Source organism: Oncorhynchus keta, chromosome 25 (assembly GCF_023373465.1).
Source record: "Oncorhynchus keta strain PuntledgeMale-10-30-2019 chromosome 25, Oket_V2, whole genome shotgun sequence".
Classification (NCBI taxonomy): domain Eukaryota; kingdom Metazoa; phylum Chordata; class Actinopteri; order Salmoniformes; family Salmonidae; genus Oncorhynchus; species Oncorhynchus keta.
The window spans coordinates 11,261,475-11,277,370 of NC_068445.1; the positions used below are offsets into that span (position 1 = coordinate 11,261,475).

Consider the following 15,896-nt stretch of genomic DNA (forward strand, 5'->3'; position numbering starts at 1 on the left):
TTTGCTTTGACAGATTACCAACAACTTGCCTTGATCTGTGCCAGAGTAAGGTAAGGTTCAGAGTAAGGTTCAGAGTAAGGTTCAGAGTAAGGTTCAGAGTAAGGTTCAGAGTAAGGTTCAGAGTAAGGTAGGGTTCAGAGTAAGGTTCAGAGTAAGGTTCAGAGTAAGGTTCAGAGTAAGGTTCAGAGTAAGGTAAGGTTCAGAGTAAGGTTCAGAGTAAGGTTCAGAGAGGTTCCAGGAGGTCCTGATATATAAAAGGAAAAACAAGCACAATATGAAAGTTAAACTCACTGCCCGGGATGCTTCCTACCTTCAGGCTATGCTCAAACCCTACATCCCAACACACCCGAGCACTTCGTTCTGCCACAAGAGGTCAGCTCCCGGTCAGCCCAGTCAGTGTTCTTCTCTGTCCTGGCACCCCAATGGCGGAGCCAGCTTACCCTGATGCCTAGGACAGCAGAGTCCCTGCAGAGTCCCTGCCCCTCTCTGAACCTTACTATGACTGAGATATGTCCCACCTACATGTAGCTATCTCAAGATGAATGCACTAATTGTACGTCGCTCTGGATATGCATGTTTACTAAATGACTAAAATGTAGATTGGGTCAGGAATCCTTTTTATTTCATTAAATAGAGGTAACGCAGCTGGTAATGTGGGGTGACGCGAGGAAGGTCATACTCACAGGCAGGCCTCTCACTCCAACAGGACCTGATTTTCCGGCAAATCCTTTTAGACCCTGATATTCTGGTGAATAGTCCATTTAGTCTGTGCCCTCAGTCAATCCACCAATCTCCACATAATAAATGTACAGAACACATCAAGGTATGCATTAAAAAAGACGGAACACATGCAGGTATTTGTATTTAGAGTAATATACCATTTCTCCAAACAAACCCTATAGACAGAGAAAAGGAATCACGTTAGAATTGAATTATTCTCTGTAATAAAAATCCTACTTTATTTTCAGAAAAGTCAAGGAAATAGCAATAGCATATCACTGAAAGTCACAGGAAGTCCAGTTAGACCTGGGGTCCCCCACCCCCCATGAGGACCAATGTCTCCCTACAAAGACAGAAGACAAATCACAGTCAATACAACTCAATAGCAATGCCACGAATAATGTTGCGTACTTAACAGAAAACACTGAGTCAAGCTTTCAGAGTAAGACCAAATAGACAGATACTAGATAGTACATCTCACCTGTTCTCCTTTAATGTCATCGCTCCCTGGCTCTCCCAAAGGGCCTTGTGTCCCCTGAAACAGACACACAGACACATCATGGAGCTGTGTCCATCATTAAATACAGGAAATGTATAGGGATATGAACATGGGAATGATGGAGGCAAAATGTATCTGTAGTGACTCTAAATAAATAAATTCATGCACAGTACATCGGACTCATGTGTAATACGCTTCTTGGGATAAATGAGAGTACCTACAGCCCCTGAACAGCAGGAGGGTCTGTCCGTCCCATCTCTTCCTTCTCTCCCTGCAAGTTCAGGGGAAAGACATCAGTATGACATAGAATGAGCTTCTAGGAACGTATAGTTCAAAGTGCTGTACTTCTTGAATCATATGGTCACCCTGTTGATGCTTCATATTTACCTCGACTCCTGGTTCACCCATTTCACCCTTCTCTCCTTGTATGCCACGTGTCCCCTTAGAGAAACAGAGAAAGACATATATATATAGAAACAAGGGTAGTTATGTCCTGTGTTTCGGGGACACAGTGATTGAGTTGTACAGCTAACCACCTGGCATTTACAAAACAGATCAAATGATATGGTTACTAAAAAGAACTTACGTAAGGCCCTTGTCTTCCTGGAGGTCTGGTTGAACTAAAATCTCCCCTCTTTCCCTGTAATTCAAAGAAAAGGTTCAATCTATAGAAAAATGTTATACCCTGTTGACCTTTACACAAGATCTCACCGCTGCAAACCATTAGCAGTGTTTTAAAGGTTAAAGACACATGATACTGTATGGTATGGCTAGTGCATAATCAGGCCCGAATGTCTCTCAGTCAATAGTGATGACCTTTTCTCCTCTCCCTCCTCTTCAGCCTCTGCTTCCAGATTTCCCTATTTTCCCCTTACATGGTAACATAAACAGATTTTAGAATCAAGAATCAAGACCCATATACATTGAAATGAGAAATTGTAATATGTGAAAAAGGCATGGCTTCATTCTGACCCTCCTCACGATGTGTCCCGTCTTTCCTGGATTCCCACTTCGACCATCATTGCCCTGAAAAAAGAAAAGCGAGCAATCCACCATCACATAGCTACAGTAAATGTAGATGAGGTGGATGTGATACAGGTAGGATGTCAGAGTAGGATAAATAGTGTTACAGAAGTAGATGTAAAAACAGATGAATGGTGAAGCTTGACCTGACCTTTTGACCTTTCTGGCCTTGTCTCCCCTCAGGGCCTGGTCGACCTTTTGGTCCCTGAAGAGAAAGAAAAAGGTCATGCTGACATGTCCAAAAACGCGGTAGACATTTATTTCTGGTGACCATATCTGAAAATTAATGTGTGTATTTTGTATCTGACGTGAGATTATTGTAGCACTAACCAGAGGTCCTGGTAGGCCAACTGCTCCCTGAAGCCCAGCCTCACCAGACACACCCTGAAAGTAGAGATGAGTACAAAAGACATCAACCAACATCTACCAACAGCTAAAGAAGTATTGTTTATTTCAGATACAGTACTCTTGTCTCTGTGTTCTTACCTCCAATCCAGGGGACGCCTGGGGCCCTCTGTTGCCCAGCAGACCCTCTGGCCCCTGGACACAACATAGACATTCAGACAGTCTTACTGACAGACTTACTACTGAGCAACATGTAACAGCTGTTCTCCTGAACAACTCAATACATTGTTATGTCTACTTCATTATCACAGAAAATGTACATACATGTATATGTGCAATTAAGGATGCTGTGCATGAGGTTTAGATTTGTAATGTTATCAAGATGAATTGCAATAGGATTTTGGATATACTACCTTTGGTCCAGATTTTCCCATGTCACCCTTCAATCCTCTTCTTCCTGACACGCCCTGTCATTAGAAAACAATAACTCAATCAAATCTACAGTATGTGTGTTAAATAGCTTTCTGTAATTCATACATGAATACAGCATCATTTTACAATTTTAAACCTGTACTGGCAATACGTACCTTAAGGCCTGCGTTTCCAGAATCCCCTACCACACCATAAGGGCCTTTGTCCCCCTAGACAAATTGGAAACTTCATGTTACTGTCCAGCTCCAGCATGATATCATCACCATGATAACGACGTGGTTACATCATACCTATATCATACCTTCTACCCTTGTGGTCCATCAGCCCCAGCCCATCCAAAAGGACCTGGAACACCCTGTAACAATAACAGGTTGATAGAGTATTCTACAAAGCCATTATAGACATTGTGAGTACTGAGCAATAACAGTTTTCCAAACCAATATGGGGTTTGTCTTTAATGCCTCCCAGTCTACTTCAAACCTACTTCCAATCCAGACAAGCCTGGCGGTCCAGCTTCCCCCATCAACCCCGCCTGGCGCCCCTTGGGTGGTGCCGTGGCGGAGATCTTTGTGGGCTATACTCTGCCTTGTCTCAGGATGGTAAGTTGGTGGTTGAAGATATCCCTCTAGTGGTGTGGGGCTGTGCTTTGGTAAAATGGGCGGGGTTATATCCTGCCTGTTTGGCCCTGTCTGGGAGTGTCATCGGATGGGGCCATAGTGTCTCCTGACCCCTCCTATCTCAGCCTCCAGTATTTATGCTGCAGTAGTTTATGTGTCGGGGGGCTAGGGTCAGTCTGTTATATCTGGAGTATTTCTCCTGTCTTATCCGGTGTCCTGTGTGAATTTAAGTATGCTCTCTCTAATTCTCTCTTTCTCTCTCTCGGAGGACCTGAACCCTAGGACCATGCCTCAGGACTACCTGGCATGATGACTCCTTGCTGTCCCCAGTCCACCTGGCCGTGCTGCTGCTCCAGTTTTAACTGTTCTGCCTGCGGCTATGGAACCCTGACCTGTTCACCGGATGTGCTACCTGTCCCAGACCTCCTGTTTTCAACTTTCTAGAGACAGCAGGAGTCGTAGAGATACTCTTAATGATCGGCTATGAAAAGCCAACTGACATTTACTCCTGAGGTGCTGACTTGTTCCACCCTCAATAACTACTGTGATTATTATTATTTGACCATGCTGGTAATTTATGATCATTTTAAGATGTTGGCCATGTTCTCTTATAATCTCCACCCGGCACAGCCAGAAGAGGACTGGCCACCTCTCATAGCCTGGTTCCTCTCTAGGTTTTTCCTAGGTTTTGGCCTTTCTTGGGAGTTTTTCCTAGCCACCGTGCTTCTACACCTGCATTGCTTGCTGTTTGGGGTTTTAGAATGACCAAATTGACAGTTCTCAAGGTGCCATCCAAGAGCACCTACACCGTATCTGTGCAGTGAGATGTGCTGTTTTACAGGGTCAGCCATAGTGGTATGGCGCCCCTGGAGGAAATTAGGGTTAAGTGCCTTGCTCAAGGGCAAATCGAAAGATTATTCACCTTATTAGCTCAGGTTTTCGAACCAGTGACTTTTCAGTTACTGGCCCAACGCTCTAACCGCCAGGCTACCTGCCGAGGACAATGACTTGATTTAAAAGTGCTACTCACGGATGATCCCTGTATGCCATTGGGTCCAGTCTCTCCTTGACAGCCCTGAGGAAGACAAAACTAGAGCAATCACAATTGACTCACAATTAAGGCAGGTGGTGTACACAGAAGAACAACTCAGCCAGTATGTCTGAAACATCAAATGAGTGAAGAGCTTTGAAGGACTAACGTTTCCTCACCTGAGGTCCACTTGGCCCTCTCTCGCCATGAGGTGCCTTCAATCCCTGTAAGACAGCTCAAATTCATCCCCTATGTATCAATTTACACCAGTATCAGTTTAGACTATTCTCTCCACAATGTGAATGTCAGTATAGTGTACTTTCCGGCGTTCCACTCTTCCCAGGGATACCGGCGGTCCACTCTCCCCAGGGATACCGGCGGTCCACTCTTCCCAGGGATACCGGCGGTCCACTCTTCCCAGGGATGCCGGCGTTCCACTCTTCCCAGGGATGCCGGCGTTCCACTCTTCCCAGGGATACCGGTGGTCCACTCTTCCCAGGGATACCGGCGGTCCACTCTTCCCAGGGATACCGGCGGTCCACTCTTCCCAGGGATACCGGCGGTCCACTCTTCCCAGGGATGCCGGCGTTCCACTCTTCCCAGGGATACCGGCGGTCCACTCTTCCCAGGGATACCGGCGGTCCACTCTTCCCAGGGATACCGGCGGTCCACTCTTCCCAGGGATACCGGCGGTCCACTCTTCCCAGGGATACCGGCGGTCCACTCTTCCCAGGGATACCGGCAGTCCACTCTTCCGAGGGATACCGGCAGTCCACTCTTCCCAGGGATACCGGCGGTCCACTCTTCCCAGGGATACCGGCGGTCCACTCTTCCCAGGGATACCGGCAGTCCACTCTTCCGAGGGATACCGGCAGTCCACTCTTCCCAGGGATACCGGCGGTCCACTCTTCCCAGGGATACCGGCGGTCCACTCTTCCCAGGGATACCGGCAGTCCACTCTTCCCAGGGATACCGGTGGTCCACTCTTCCCAGGGATACCGGCGGTGCCTCTCACACTAGGTTCTCCCTTGGGGTAGACAGACAGACAGACAGGTGGCATTCATGCAAACGAACAGCCATTATTACATACCAATGCAAGCATTCTGTAGAACTGTCGGCGTTCTTACCCTCTCTCCAAAATGACCAGTTAAACCCTTGGCTCCTGAGTAGCCCTGTACACGGAATGGGTTTCCACAGTTACAATCGGTCCACCCAAAGTTGTTTTTTTGGCAGCAGTAGGTACCCCTACACTAAGATTATAATAATTGATTTAAACATCTCTTTGACACGTTGTTTTGAAAAATAAAAGGTGACAGTAACACGTACAGAGCATGAACTCTCACAGCGGTATTATGGAAATACATTTCTAAAGACTTTAAACATAGGCTGTTAATCCCACTCGAACACCTTTTGGGGGTGGACAAGTAACACTTACATGCATGCCCACTGGCCCTTGGGGACCCTGCATGCCAACTTTCCCTGTGAAGCCCTAGAGAACAGAGAGAGACTGGAGAGAGACTAATTTACGTTGAGAAATGTAGGTCATATTTATTTCTGAGGTAGAGGCTTTTGGCCTACAGTACTCACCTTATCACTAGGTGTCCCAGGACTGCCGTCTTGTCCGGACTTTCCTGCAGGACCCTGTTAAAATCACGAAATAGATAGAAGTAGAAGGTAAGAATGAGTAAGAGTTGAGGGTGGTGACAGAATGTGCAGATTCAACAATGATCCTGTAGGTGGGTGATATTTTTTGTTGGACATAAAGGAGTGCCTGGGGGACCTGCTTGTCCTGGCTCTCCCCCCAGGCCTGAGAATCCCTGGATTTATGACAGAGACAAGGGAGGTAAAGACACATTGACTGTTGAATGAATATACATCCCTGTAGCAACATATCAACACCCTAATACAATGTGCCCTAGCAGCATCACATATTAATACTTTACAAAGCAGTGTTGATGACCCCCAGCGCATCCTTGGTTCTGCAATGCTGAATGTGTCTTGCAAGGACACTGACTGGCTCCACCTACGAACCCCCTTGTCTGACATTTACGTGCTCCTATAAAGAAGAGAGCTGTAACAGCACCAGCCACCACAAGCCCACAGGCGGGCGATTACATCTGTGTCTAGGATCATCTGATACCTTTTCTAACCAACCAGCAACTCACACTTCCTCTCTTTATTGCGCAGGTTTATGAGAGTTCAGTGATGATTGAGCCTTTTGTGTTTTTATCCTTTTCACTGTTGACCTCTTCTTGTTTGGAGCTGGTTGGTTACCGGAATATGACTCACTCTGTCCCCTTTAGTTGCAGGAATGCCAGCAGAGCCAGGAGCACCCTGTCAATCACACATTACACATATTCTCTTTTATCATGTCATACATTCATTTGTATACACAGAACGTATAAAAAAAACAGAAACTTTTACACACATTTATTTTAGTTTTTAGGCTATTTATCAATAATGGTTGGTTGAACTAGCTGAGCTAGTACCTATTCAATGAACTATATTGGAAATGTCCACTAGACAATTAAGGAGTCAGTTGAAAATCAAAGTAAGTGACATTAAAATATTAAAAGTTATAAAATGGGAACCTGTGTACCAGGCTTTCCTTCTGCTCCCTCAGTCCCAACGTGGCCTCTAAAACCCTGCAACATAACACACAGACAGACACAAACACGTCTGGCATACATACCGTACAACACACCGTACAACACACAGACAGACACAAACACGTCTGGCATACACACCGTACAACACACAGACACGTCTGGCATACACACCGTACAACACACAGACACGTCTGGCATACACACCGTACAACACACAGACATAGACACAAACACGTCTGGCATACACACCGTACAACACACAGACATAGACACAAACACGTCTGGCATACACACCGTACAACACACAGACATAGACACAAACACGTCTGGCATACACACCGTACAACACACAGACATAGACACAAACACGTCTGGCATACACACCGTACAACACACAGACATACACACAAACACGTCTGGCATACACACCGTACAACACACAGACATAGACACAAACACGTCTGGCATACACACCGTACAACACACAGACATAGACACAAACACGTCTGGCATACACACCGTACAACACACAGACATAGACACAAACACGTCTGGCATACACACCGTACAACACACAGACATAGACACAAACACGTCTGGCATACACACCGTACAACACACAGACATAGACACAAACACGTCTGGCATACACACCGTACAACACACAGACATAGACACAAACACGTCTGGCATACACACCGTACAACACACAGACATACACACAAACACGTCTGGCATACACACCGTACAACACACAGACATAGACACAAACACGTCTGGCATACATACCGTACAACACACAGACATAGACACAAACACGTCTGGCATACATACCGTACAACACACAGACATAGACACAAACACGTCTGGCATACACACCGTACAACACACAGACATAGACACAAACACGTCTGGCATACATACCGTACAACACACAGACATAGACACAAACACGTCTGGCATACACACCGTACAACACACAGACATAGACACAAACACGTCTGGCATACATACCGTACAACACACAGACATAGACACAAACACGTCTGGCATACATACCGTACAACACACAGACATAGACACAAACACGTCTGGCATACACACCGTACAACACACAGACATAGACACAAACACGTCTGGCATACATACCGTACAACACACAGACATAGACACAAACACGTCTGGCATACATACCGTACAACACACAGACATAGACACAAACACGTCTGGCATACACACCGTACAACACACAGACACGTCTGGCATACACACCGTACAACACACAGACATAGACACAAACACGTCTGGCATACACACCGTATAACACACAGACATAGACACAAACACGTCTGGCATACATACCGTACAACACACAAACACGTCTGGCATACACACCGTACAACACACAGACATAGACACAAACACGTCTGGCATACATACCGTACAACACACAGACACGTCTGGCATACATACCGTACAACACACAGACAGACACAAACACGTCTGGCATACATACCGTACAACACACAGACACGTCTGGCATACATACCGTACAACACACAGACAGACACAAACACGTCTGGCATACATACCGTACAACACACAAACACGTCTGGCATACACACCGTACAACACAGAGACACGTCTGGCATACACACCGTACAACACACAGACACGTCTGGCATACATACCGTACAACACACAGACATAGACACAAACACGTCTGGCATACACACCGTACAACACACAAACACGTCTGGCATACATACCGTACAACACACAGACATAGACACAAACACGTCTGGCATACATACCGTATAACACACAGACATAGACACAAACACGTCTGGCATACACACCGTACAACACACAGACATAGACACAAACACGTCTGGCATACATACCGTACAACACACAGACATAGACACAAACACGTCTGGCATACACACCGTATAACACACAGACATAGACACAAACACGTCTGGCATACACACCGTACAACACACAGACATAGACACAAACACGTCTGGCATACACACCGTACAACACACAAACACGTCTGGCATACATACCGTACAACACACAGACATAGACACAGACACGTCTGGCATACACACCGTACAACACACAGACATAGACACAAACACGTCTGGCATACACACCGTACAACACACAGACACGTCTGGCATACACACCGTACAACACACAGACATAGACACAAACACGTCTGGCATACATACCGTACAACACACAGACATAGACACAAACACGTCTGGCATACATACCGTACAACACACAGACATAGACACAAACACGTCTGGCATACACACCGTACAACACACAGACATAGACACAAACACGTCTGGCATACATACCGTACAACACACAGACATAGACACAAACACGTCTGGCATACACACCGTACAACACACAGACATAGACACAAACACGTCTGGCATACATACCGTACAACACACAGCGAGGAGAGATGATTGTTAACTATAGCTACAGTACAGCTATTGTCTGTCAGGTAATATTCACATGAGAATGACTAGTCTTCTCTTACCGGGATTCCAGGTATACCAAAAAGACCAGGCTGTCCACCACGGCCCTGGAAAGAAAAGACATCAGAGAGAAAATGTGATGAATCTCCCCAACAACCTCCTTCAGAAGAGGGCATAGTCCTTTATCTACAAAGTTGTTTTGTTTGGAACACAGCCCTGCCATCACACAATTACTGTTGTTGTTTACGCAATCCAAAAACCTTTCATTATAAATCATATTCTTTGTCGGGTGGGCGTCATTTGAAAGGTCGTTCTATGGCCAACATCACTAGCTAAATTATCAAGTACGATCTTACAGTGTTAGACTTTCACAAGGCAGTTCAGAGAAGCAGATAGTAATTTTGGTGATCATAGAATGGAGTCATGAGTGCATTCAGATGAGTGGTCCACAGCTCATTTTCTACACAATAGAGAAACATAGAAACACATTCTGTTCTGAACAACTCAGGGTATGACGCCATGTCATCTTGTAACTGTACATCAAACATAGTGATCATAAACAACACTCTATATGACGTGAGTTTTATGATGTGAAATGCACATTTGGACTCACAGGGGTTTGGCTTGCTTGTGTAACAGCAAAGTGATATTTATTATAATTCTCAACGTCTTTCAAAATATATCTAGTCCTTTTCATTTACAGCATTTTCCTCACTCAGACAACCAAACACGGGCAAAGGTTTCTCCGTTAGAATGGAGGGATGGAGGCAACTACTTGTTGCGTGTTCAGAACAGCTGTCAGTCAAAACCCATACAGCAATGTGATGCATAGAGAGTGACGTCTGACATCATTTATAGCATACTTCTGTACAGCTACTGCGTTCTAATTTAGGTACTTCTCAGGGCCCATTTCTGCCATTTTCAACCCATATGGGCAGGAGTGCAAAGGGCTAGAAAGCATGCAGAAAAGATAGTGAACTACATATTTTATTAGTTTAGTTTTTTATTCCTAAAACCAGGCATTCAAGGCACATGGACATTGGTTTCTCAGCCCCATAGCAAACTGTGTAGAATTGCTGGAAATTAGCTTCAAAACCTTGTCTTACCACCAAGATATCTTTCTAGTCAATGGACTGTGGGGAGGTCAAAATAATGAAACTGTCAAAACTATTCATTTGAAAAATGTTGATTACTTCTACTTACCATTATAATTCACCTGATTATAAGAGAACACTTGATTTAACATTTTTGAAAACCCCTGTATTAGATGACACAGGAGACAGTTACCCTGGGTCATTTAGGTCCCGACTTCCCATTGCTGCCTGGAGCTCCCCTGTGGCCCTTAGGGGCAAACAAAGAGACATTCAAAAACAAGACTTTCAGTCTGTAAGATATGACGTGATGCCAATATATATGAACATGGCATGACATAGCTTGGTTATGCATCAAAATCTCAGTCAGTATTGTACTGTATTCAAACTCTATGAGACTAAATACAATCTTTGGGAAGCTCTAGTGGCTCCCTCGGGAAAGGAAGTTCCCTGAGGAAAAGCCATTCTAAGTCTAATCACTCCACTAGACTGCAATAAACTCTCCTGACCTTTGACCCTTCCTTATCAGTATATAACAGCAAATGAGGTACAGTAGGAGGATAGGCAGAGTGGTATTATGTTAATAAAGGCTGTGAATTGCAGCTGTGATCCTGATGTTTACCTGGATGCCTTGGGGACCAGCTTGACCTCTGAGACCAGGAAGCCCTGAGAGGCCAATCTGAACCCTCTCACCCTGATGGCCTTGGATCCCTGACACACCAACAGAACTCTGAGGAAAGAAACACTAATGGTATCAAAACACCATATGATATGCAAATTCATGTTTTCAGAAAAACACGTTACAAGGGCTTCATGAACATGACCTTGTGACAGTCCTGATTCATTTACTACTGCTTCCAAGCGAAGGCTTTCCAAACCCATAATCAAGTCCTTACCCTGTCTCCTTTGGTTCCAGCATCTCCTTTGTCTCCATCTAGTCCTCTGAAGCCCTACAGGAAAAGTCAGATCTGATAGGAATCATAAAATAGAACATCACTCCTCTCTAATGATGCCACTTCTGTTTAATAAACAAGATAATAAATCTATACATCTTACTGTGCCACCTGGAATTGCAGCAGTAGACAGACAGACAGACAGACAGACAGACAGACAGACAGACAGACAGACAGACAGACAGACAGACAGACAGACAGACAGACAGACAGACAGACAGAGAAAGGAGAGGTGGTAGAGCTAGAGAATGTTATGTGGATTTGTTTCCCTCATAAGGTCACACAGGTGCTTTAGATTCATAACCATGTATCCCGGTGTTTCTAGCTACATCTGATGGCAGGCCCATGATTTTTACTGAGATAAAATGATGACCCTTTTACCATATCATTTGTTTAGAGTAAATATTGGCATGACCTCATTCCAATAGGGAAACCCCTGTAGAATAGATTGGCATTTCCAAAAGAGGTTTTCCATTTCTGTTGTTGTGGCGCTTGAACTAAAACCCGGAGTGAGTGAAACACCAGCTGGCAGAGTTGTAAGATGGGTGAGAAGTCAACTCATATGTTTCTTTATAAAATCCAGAGTGGGCCTTCAGATGCAAGCAACATGGAGATTTGTGATTTTCAAGAACTCCGTCAAGAACTCTTTATTGCTGCCGTGTGGCCATAAGTCAAACAACAAAGCTGGATAAACCTTTTTATTCTGATGACCCAGTTTGAAAACAACTCTTAGAATCCGCTTTCAATAAAGTTTGTTATGTGCATTCACTTTTCCTTGGTAAATCGATCATCTGTCCAGGCACAACACCATTCTAAAGGTAATGTAGCTCTCTGTGCCACTGTGGCAGCCAAACCTGTCTGCACACAAAACACAGCGCACCGTCCTCAAGACACCGTCAGTCACTTTACGGAAGACATATTTGGAACTTCGTAATTTCTCTTCCTCAGACCTCACCCTCACCTAGTCAAGTCTCAACCCTGCACAAGCCTCACCTCTCCTCCTCTACACTCAGCCCTCCACTTGTCAAGTCTCAACCCTGCACTAGCCTCACCTCTCCTCCTCTACACTCAGCCCTCCACTTGTCAAGTCTCAACCCTGCACAAGCCTCACCTCTCCTCCTCTACACTCAGCCCTCCACTTGTCAAGTCTCAACCCTGCACTAGCCTCACCTCTCCTCCTCTACACTCAGCCCTCCACTTGTCAAGTCTCAACCCTGCACTAGCCTCACCTCTCCTCCTCTACACTCAGCCCTCCACTTGTCAAGTCTCAACCCTGCACTAGCCTCACCTCTCCTCTACACTCAGCCTTCCACTTGTCAAGTCTCAACCCTGCACTAGCCTCACCTCTCCTCCTCTACACTCAGCCCTCCACTTGTCAAGTCTCAACCCTGCACTAGCCTCACCTCTCCTCCTCTACACTCAGCCCTCCACTTGTCAAGTATCAACCCTGCACTAGCCTCACCTCTCGTCCTCTACACTCAGCCCTCCACTTGTCAAGTCTCAACCCTGCACTAGCCTCACCTCTCCTCCTCTACACTCAGCCCTCCACTTGTCAAGTCTCAACCCTGCACTAGCCTCACCTCTCCTCCTCTACACTCAGCCCTCCACTTGTCAAGTCTCAACCCTGCACTAGCCTCACCTCTCCTCCTCTACACTCAGCCCTCCACTTGTCAAGTCTCAACCCTGCGCGAGCCTCACCTCTCCTCCTCTACACTCAGCCCTCCACTTGTCAAGTCTCAACCCTGCACTAGCCTCACCTCTCCTCCTCTACACTCAGCCCTCCACTTGTCAAGTCTCAACCAGTGGCGTGGGGCAGTTTTGTGAGGACCCCTCACAGGGTCTGTGCAAGGCCCCCCCCAAAATATATAATGTTTCATAGTCCAGTTTCATAGCTGATCTCACGCTATTCTAGACTATTTGCCTAGAGGCTGAGACAAATTGTTGCTGTTTTAAAGCACATTTCCTGCTATTTTACACATTTTCTATCTAAAGATGTATATCTAAAGACACTGAAGCAGCAAACGTGTGGAAAATTAATATTTGTGTAATTCTCAAAACTTTTGGCCACGACTGTACAGTACTACACATAGGCTACAGATGATCATGAAAAGTGAATCAATATAATCAATATGATTTAGAAAATTATTCTAAGTATGTCTTTGAAAGTTAAAGCACATAACATATAAGCATGCTCCTAACAGGCTATACACTCTGATGACGAGCAAAGCATCCATCCACTAGAGGGCAGTGCAATAACATTTGTATGTACATGTGCAGTACAACATAAGCCTGCTTCCACTTTGAGTATAACAAACTTGGATACTGGATATGTTAAATGTTACCTTCTCTCCAGTCTTTCCTCTGTCTCCCCATGGACCTGTCTCACCAGTGAAACCCTGTAGTTCAGTGAGGAGAGACACAGGAGATGCCAGTGATTTTACTATAAACTAGTGGTTCCCAAACTGTGGGGCGAGGGGTCGGCAGGGGAGGAACGGAGAGGTAGGGAGAGATGAACAATTACAGAACAAGATTCATGACGATAAACCCTAACCTGCTGTTTGGAAAGCAGGTCGTGTTTGCGTGGAATTGATCATTATCATGATAGGGGAATAGAATACAGTAGCAAACAAAATGTTATAGACTCTAGAATCTAGATGATGACAGCTTATTACTAGGGCCTGATGGTTCTCCAGGTCATCTGGTCAGGAACAACTCCTGACACTAAAGTCATACTGGTTGTTTCCACTGACTGGGTATACTCCATGACATATGAAATCTGACAGTAGGCACATTTTGTGTGCTTGTTCGACAGCCACTTTGCTCATAGGACCCTCTAGGACCCTGAAATAAAAACCACAACCATCACAGCAATACACTTTGTTTTTTTTCTCTCCTTTCAATCCAATCAAATCTGGTCTTATAGGAGTTATCAACACAGTAATGCCTTTGATTTTACTGTATGTTAGGGTAAATTTGTAACATACTGTGCATTCAGAAAGTATTCAGACCCCTTAACTTTTTCCACATTTTGTTACATTACAGCCTTATTCTAAAAATGTATTGTTTTTTCCCCCCTAATCAATCTACTCACAATATCCCATAATGACAAAGTAAAAAGAGGTTTTTAGAAATGTTTGGCAAAAAAAATGAAACATAACATTTGCATAAGTATTCAGACCTTTTACTCAGTACTTTGTTGAAGCACCTTTGGCAGCGATTACAGCCTTGAATCTTCTTGCGATTAACGCTATAAGCTTGGCACACCTGTATTTAGGGAGTTTCTCCCATTCCTCTCTGCAGATCCTCTCAAGCTCCGTCAGGTTGGATGGGGAGAATTGCTGCACAACTAATTTCGGGTCTCTCATAGATATTCGATCAGGTTCAAGCCGGGCTCTGGCTGGGCCAGAAATTCAGACTTGTCTCGAAACCACTCCTGCGTTGTCTTGGCTGTGTTTTTAGAGTCGTGGTCCTGTTGGAAGGTGAACCATCGCCCCAGTCTGAGGTCCTGAGTGCTCTGGGGCAGGTTTTCATCAAGGATCTTTCTATACTTTACGCCGTTCATCGTTTCCTCGATCCTGACTAGTCTACCAGTCCCTGCCACTGAAAAACATCCCCATAGCATGATGCTGCCACCACCATGCTTCACCGTAGGGATGATGCCAGGTTTCCTCCAGACGTGACGCTTGGCATTCAGGCCAAAGAGTTAAATCTTGGTTTCGTCAGACACGAGAATGGCAAACTCCAGGATGGCTGTCATGTGCCTTTTACTGAGGAGTGGCTTCCGTCTGGCCACTCTACTATAAAGGCCTGATTGGTGGAGTGCTGCAGAGATGGTTGTCCTTCTGGAAGATTCTCCCATCTCCACAGAGGAACTATAGAGCTCTGTCAGAGTGACCATTGGGTTCTTGGTCAAGGCCCTTTCCCCCGATTGCTTTGCTTGGCCAGGCGGCCAGCTCTAGGAAGTGTCTTGGTGGTTCCAAACTTCATCCATTTAAGAATGAACACCCTTCGGCCCGGGTAACCCTGGCACATAGAAACAACACCAGGCATGATTCATGTATTTAACTTCTTTT

The 15,896-nt window shown here is 45.2% G+C and overlaps 1 protein-coding gene and 2 long non-coding RNA genes across 6 annotated transcripts; all 3 read right to left on the reverse strand.

Annotated features, from left to right (window-relative positions):
* Position 1: 1 nt before the first annotated feature.
* Positions 2-4,383, reverse strand: LOC127911670 (uncharacterized). 4 transcript variants are annotated; one of them, XR_008078849.1, is made up of 12 exons: positions 3,504-4,383; positions 3,321-3,374; positions 3,175-3,228; positions 3,001-3,054; positions 2,729-2,782; positions 2,573-2,626; positions 2,394-2,447; positions 1,806-2,245; positions 1,607-1,660; positions 1,441-1,490; positions 1,202-1,255; positions 2-1,063 (listed from the first exon to the last, which is right to left on the reverse strand). It is a non-coding gene; the product is annotated as an uncharacterized LOC127911670 (long non-coding RNA). The 4 variants fall into 4 exon arrangements; XR_008078848.1 differs by having other exon boundaries at positions 3,310-3,374; XR_008078846.1 differs by having other exon boundaries at positions 3,321-4,383.
* A 194-nt stretch (positions 4,384-4,577) lies between these two features.
* On the reverse strand, positions 4,578-6,988 carry LOC118358180 (collagen alpha-1(I) chain-like). Its single transcript, XM_052478630.1, has 6 exons — positions 6,832-6,988; positions 6,254-6,307; positions 6,102-6,173; positions 5,794-5,838; positions 4,846-5,693; positions 4,578-4,711 (listed from the first exon to the last, which is right to left on the reverse strand). Exons 3-5 carry the CDS (start codon positions 6,132-6,134, stop codon positions 4,944-4,946), a joined length of 828 nt encoding a protein of 275 aa, XP_052334590.1. The 5' UTR covers positions 6,135-6,173; positions 6,254-6,307; positions 6,832-6,988; the 3' UTR covers positions 4,578-4,711; positions 4,846-4,943.
* A 4,515-nt stretch (positions 6,989-11,503) lies between these two features.
* Positions 11,504-14,183, reverse strand: LOC127911671 (uncharacterized). Its single transcript, XR_008078850.1, has 3 exons — positions 14,166-14,183; positions 11,767-11,820; positions 11,504-11,600 (listed from the first exon to the last, which is right to left on the reverse strand). It is a non-coding gene; the product is annotated as an uncharacterized LOC127911671 (long non-coding RNA).
* Between the last annotated feature and the right edge of the window lie 1,713 nt (positions 14,184-15,896).